Source organism: Hylobates moloch, unplaced genomic scaffold (assembly GCF_009828535.3).
Source record: "Hylobates moloch isolate HMO894 unplaced genomic scaffold, HMol_V3 SCAFFOLD_659, whole genome shotgun sequence".
Taxonomy (NCBI): domain Eukaryota; kingdom Metazoa; phylum Chordata; class Mammalia; order Primates; family Hylobatidae; genus Hylobates; species Hylobates moloch.
Genome location: NW_026652934.1, coordinates 595 through 6,831, shown reverse-complemented (window position 1 = coordinate 6,831; position 6,237 = coordinate 595). Strand labels below are relative to the sequence as shown.

Genomic DNA, 6,237 nt, shown 5'->3' with positions numbered 1-6,237 from the left:
GGCACAGAGAGGGGAGAGAGACAAAGACAGAGAGACACAGAGACAGACACAGAGACAGAGAGACAGAGGAGAGATAGAGACAGGGACAAAGAGAAAAAGACAGAGAGATAGAGGGAGAAACAGAGAAACATAGGTGGACACGGAGAGGGGAGAGAGAGAGAGACAGAAAGAGAAAGAGACCAAGGGATGGGAGTGGAAGAGAGAGACAGAAGGAGGAAAGAGACAGAGAGGGAGGCAGAGAAAAGAGACACAGAGACACCGAGAGAGACAGGGAAGACAGAGGCGTGAGACTTAGTGTCAGCAACAGCCCAGAGAAGGTGAACAAGGGCGAGGAACCATGTGATCTGCACCCTGAGACCCCATTGGTGCTCATCTCCCACCCACCTCTCTCCGGCTCTGGGATTGCGTCTTATGTTGCAGTAGGCTGGCAGGCTGGAAAGTCAGGTCAGGGCTGATGCTGCATCCCAGAGGCAGAACCGTCCTGCATTCTCAGAGTAGGAGATGAAATTTTTAAAAAGGAAATAAAACTCTTGTCTGGGGAACCTCAGCTTTTATCCTTTAGACCTTCGACTGATTAAATGAGGCCCACCCTTCTCCTTTAGACCTTCAACTGATTAGATGAGGCCCACCCTTACCCTATATACCTTCAACTGATTAGATGAGGCCCATCCTTTCCCCTTTAGACCTTCAGCTTATTAATTAGATAAGGCCCACCCTTACCCTTTAGACTTTCAACTGATTAAATGAGGCCCACTCTCCTTGTTTAGACCTTTGACTGATTAGATGAAGCCCACCATTCTCCTTATACCTTTGACTGATTAGATGAGGCCCATGCTTGTCCTTTGGACCTTCAACTGATTAGATGAGGCCCACCCTTCCCCTTCAGTCCTTCAACTGATTAGATGAGGCCTACCCTCCCCTTCATACCCTCGACTGGTTGGATGAGGCCCATCCTTCCCCCTTAGATCTTCAACTGATTAGACGAGGCCCACCTTTCCCCCTATATACCTTTGACTCATTAGATGAAGCCCACCTTTCCCTTTTTAGACCTTTGACTGATTAGATGAGACCCACCCTTCTCATTTAGACCTTCAACTCATTAGATGAAGCCCACCCTTCCCCCCTTCCCCTTTAGACCTTCAGCTTATTAATTAGACAAGGCCCACCCCTTTAGACCTTCGACTGATTAGATGAGGCCCACCCCTCTTTAGACCTTCAACTGATTAGATGAGGCCCACCCCCTTTAGACTTTTGACTGATTAGATAAGGCCCACCCACATTCTCCAGTCCAGTCTCTTTTCCTGGAAATCATCTGATTGTGAACTTGACATCTACAAAGCACCTTCATAGCAGCCCCTGAGTCATGGCTTGATTCAATAACTGGGGATTGTAGCCTAGTCACAGGGACACATCATTGGTGCCAGGTATCCAAGGCATCATTGGTGCCAGGTATCCAAAACAGAGACCAAGAGATGAAAGAGAAACAGAGAGACTGAACTCGAAAGAGGTAGACACACAGGAAGACGGAGATAGAGAGAGACCTAGAGATGGGGCTGGAAGACAGTGAGAGGGGGAGGAAAGAGAGACAGAGAAAAGAGGCAGAGAGACTGAGAGAGAGGCTCAACAGCAAGACCCCAGAGAGGGTGACTAAGGGTGAGGGATCTGTGTGATCCGCATCCTCCTGGCTGCCACTTGCACACCCCCATCCTAGACCTGGCCATCTGTCATTCTGTTACCTTCCACCCCCACGCCAGCCTCCTCCTTGGCCCCTGCTTTCCACTGACCCCCAGGGTCCCCCACATCGAAGTGCTAGGATGACGGCTTCAGGCTTCAACCTTCCCTTCTCTGAGCTCCGTCGGCCCCAGGGGCTTAGCGTCTGCTGTACCCTGCCCAGGTTTCACACTCACAAGCTCTTCCAAAGGCCACCCTGTTCATCGTCAACCATGAGGCCGCATGGGTGGATCTGTCTCAGATCTTTACCCCAGGAAAAACCCCTGGCCAGGTGCAGTGGCTCATGCCTGTCATCCCAGCACTTTGGAGGCCGAGGAGAGTGGATCACCTCGAGGTCAGGAGTTTGAGACGAGCCTGGCCAACATGGTGAAACCCCATCTCTACTGAAAATACAAAATTTAGCCAGTGGCAGCTAAAGGGGGAAGGGTGGGCCTCATCTAATCAGTTGAAGGTATATAGGGGAAGGGTGGGCCTCATCTAATCAGTTGAAGGTATATAGGGGGAAGGGTGGGCCTCATCTAATCAGTCAAAAGTCTAAAGGGGGAAGGGTGGGCCTCATCTAATCAGTCGAAGGTAAATAGGGGGAAGGGTGGGCCTCATCTAATCAGTCGAAGGTCTAAAGGGGGAAGAGTGGGTCTCCTCTAATCAGCTGGAGGTCTAAAGGAGAAGGGTGGGCCTCATCTAATCAGTCAAATTTGTGGTGGTGGGCACCTGTAATCCCAGCTACTCGGGAGGCTGAGGCAGGAGAATCGCTTCAACCCAGGAGGCCGAGGTTGCAGTGAGCTGAGATCACACCACTGCACTCCAGCCTGGGCAACAGGGTGAGACTCTGTCTCGAGGGAGGAAAAGAAAATAAACACAGCCCACTAAGTCCCAGGCTGAGCTCGTGAAGATCTGACAGCCTGAATCCTCCTTTTTCTCAGATCATCTGGGAGGAATTCACCCCAGAGGAAGGGAAAGACTACTGCGAAGAGGTCTTGACTGTGAAGGAAATTACCTGAGACCCAGAGGGTGTAGGAATGGCGTGGACATCTCCGCCTCTGCGACACTGGGGAACTATTTTCTTGTTGATGATGCTGTGAGACTTTATATAATTTTCCATGTTTTTATTTAAAAACATGATATTTGGGGCCAGGAGTGGTGGCGCACGCCTGTAATCCCAGCACTTTGGGAGGCCAAGGCGGGCAGATCGCCTGAGGTCAAAAATTCAAGACCAGCCTGCCCAACATGGTAAAACCCCATCTGGACTAAAAATGCAGGAACTTACCCAGGCGGACGCCCATCATCCCAGCTGCTCGGGAGGCTGAGGAAGGAGAATCGCTTGAACCCGGGAGGCAGAGGTTGCAGTGAGCCGAGATCATGCCATTGCACGCCAGCCTGGGCAACAGAGCAAGATTGCATCTCAAAGCAAATAATAATAATAAATAATAAAAACCTGATATTTGGCTAGGCGCCGTGGCTCATTCCTGTAATCCTAACACTTTGGAGTATTGCTTGAGACAGGAGTTTAAGACCAGTCTGAGCAACATAGCAAGACCCTTTCTCTACAAAAAAATGCAAAAATTAGCTGCGCGTGGTGGCTTGTGCCTGTAGTCCCAGGTATCTGGGAGGCGGGGGTGGGAGATCACTTGAGTTCAAGCTGACAGTAAGCTATGATTGCACCCCTGCACTCCAGCCTGGGTAACAAACTAAGACCCCATCTCTCTGTCTCAAAAAAAGTGATATTTCACAAAGATGCTTAGACTCCAAGAAACTTTTGCATCTTCTTCCAACCCAACCACTGAGGCACTGTCTAGCCTCCTCCTTAAATAACTGACCTGGTGAGCTGAGATTGCACAATTGCAATCCAGCCTGGGCCACAAGAGTGAAACTCCATCTCATTAAAAAAAAAAAAATTCATAGCCAGGTGTGGTGGCTCACACCTGTAATCCCAGCACTTTGGGAGGCCGAGGCAGGTGGATCACAAGGTCAGGAGATTGAGAGCATCCTGACTAACATGGTGAAACCCCGTCTCTACTAAAAATACAAAAAATTAGCCGAGTGTGGTAGCGGGCGCCTGTAGTCCCAGCTACTCGGGAGGCTGAGGCAGGAGAATGGCATGAACCCAGGAGACGGAGGTTGCAGTGAGCCTAGATCACACCACCGCACTCCAGCCTGGGAGACATAGCGAGACTCCATCTCAAAAAAAAAAAAAAAAATTTAATTTATTATTGTACAGTGCCAGGCCTCCCTGGGTTAAAAATCCAGTTTTTAGTAGGTCTGGTTCCTTCTGGAGGACAAAGTGATGATACAGTTTGGTTGTTTGTCCCTTGCAAATCTCGCTTTGAAATTTGGTTCTCCGGGTTGGAGGTGGGATCTGGCAGGAGGTGTTTGAATCAAGGGGGGCAGACTCCTTATAAATGGCTTGGTGCCTTTCTTGTAGCAATGAGTGAGTTATTTCTCTCTTTGTTCCTGAAAGAGCTGGTTATGAGAAAGAGGCTGGTGGCCGGGCACAGTGGCTCACACCTGTAATCCAAGCACTTTGGCAGGCTGAGATGGGTGGATTGCCTGAGCTCGGGAGTTCGAGACCAGCCTGGGCAACACGGTGAAACCCATCTGTACTAAAATACAAAAAATTAGCCGAGCGTGGCGGCATGCACTTGTAGTCCCAGGTACTCAGAAGGCTGAGGCAGCAGAATCGCTTGAACCTGGGAGGTGGAGGTTGCAGTGAGCCAAGATCATGCCATTGCACTCCAGCCTGGGCAACAGAGTGAGACTCTGTCTCCAAAAAAAAAAAAAAGTAAAAGCAAAAAGAGGCTGGTACCTCCTTCCCTGCCTCTTGCCACCTCTCCCACCATGTAACACCAGCTCCCCTTCCTCTCCCACCAGGAGTGGAAGTTGCTGAGGTTCTCACCTGCAGCAGATGCTGAAGGCATGATTCTTGTACAGTCTGCAGAATCATGAGCCAAATAAACCTTTTTTTTTTTTTTTTGAGATGGAGTCTTGCTTTGTCACCAGGCTGGAGTGCAGTGGCACAATCTCGGCTCACTGCAACCTCCACCTCCCCGGTTCAAGCAGTTCCCCTGCCTCAGCCTCCCAAGTGGCTGGGAATACAGGCGCCAGCCACCACACCCAGCTAATTTTGTGTTTTATTTTGTATTTTTAGTAGAGATAGTGTTTCACTATGTTGGTCAGGCTGGTCTCGAACTCCTGACCTTGTGATGTGACCCCCTCGGCCTCTCAAAGTGCTGGGATGACAGGCGTGAGCCACCACCTCTGACAAAATAAACCTCTTTTTAAAATACATTATCCAGCCTGGGGAATTCCTTTGTAGCAACACAAAACTGACTAAGACAAGATGGAAACTCATTTCCCTCCATTTCCCACATCTAGAAAAGGTTGACTTTCTTCATTGGTGGTTGCTGTCACTCAGGCCTGCTCTTGCCTCCTCATATCTCACTAGACTGTGACTCTCCTGCCTCCCTCTTATAAGGACAATTATTATTATTATTATTAATTATTATTATTATTTGAGATGGAGTCTCACTCTGTCACTCAGGCTGGAGTGCAGTGGCATGATCTCAGCTCACTACAACCTCTGCCTCCCAGGTTCAGGCAATTCTCATGCCTCAGCCTCTTCAGTAGCTGGGATGACAAGCACCTGCCACCACACCTGGCTAATTTTTGTATTTTTAGTAGAGATGTGGTTTCACGATGTTGACCTGACCGCACGTGATCCACCTGCCTCAACCTCTCAAAGTTCTGGGATTACAGGCATGAACCACCGCACCTGGCCCTTATAAGGACAATTATAATTACATGTCAGGCCCACGTGGACAGTCCAGAATCATCTCTCCATGGCAATATCCCTGGAATAAAAGTCCTCCTTCCATAGAGAGCATTCTGTAACATGTCGACAGGATGCTTATCCAGGTAAGAACATGCTGGGGGCTGTTATTCTGTGTAACACATGGGAATTAGGACGTGGACATCTTTGGGACCATTATTCTGTCTACCACATGGGATTAGGACGTGGACATCTTTGGGGCCATCATTCTGTCTCCCACATGAGGATTAGGATGTGGACATCTTTGGGGCCATTATTCTGTCTGCCACATGGGATTAGGACATGACCATATTTACGGGACATTATTTTGCCTCCCACTATCAGTGATTGATTCACTTGCCACAGATGTGAGATGGTGGCTGACAGGTGGTCTAGAGCCTATAGGGGACTTCAGGGCTTGGAGCCGAGAGAGAGCTGAGCTTGGGATGGATCTGATGATGAGATGGCAGCTCTTTCCTCCCTCATGGGCATTCCACTTCCCTCCTGCAAACCCCAGCCAGCCCCTTGCTTCCGAGTTTCAGGGGAGATTTGATGATGGAGCAGAGGCAGCCTTCCAGAACCTTCTACCCCTGACCTTTTGATTCACAAGTCAAAGCTTAGGGAGGAGATGGGGCCAGGCTCTTGGCGGGGAGAAGCATCTAAAACACAGCATGGAAGAAAAAGTGTGGAATCCCCTGGGC

At 49.5% G+C, this 6,237-nt stretch overlaps 1 protein-coding gene across 1 annotated transcript in view; it reads left to right on the top strand.

Moving 5' to 3' along the window:
• LOC116464433 (granulocyte-macrophage colony-stimulating factor receptor subunit alpha-like) overlaps positions 1–2,732 on the top strand; it is a gene marked incomplete at its 5' end in the record, with an annotated part of 13,837 nt that extends 11,105 nt beyond the window's left edge. Inside the window, one exon of the mRNA XM_032147686.1 lies at positions 2,655–2,732. Within this exon, the coding sequence (XP_032003577.1) occupies positions 2,655–2,732 (78 nt within the window). The remainder of the gene's footprint in view (positions 1–2,654) is intronic.
• Between the last annotated feature and the right edge of the window lie 3,505 nt (positions 2,733–6,237).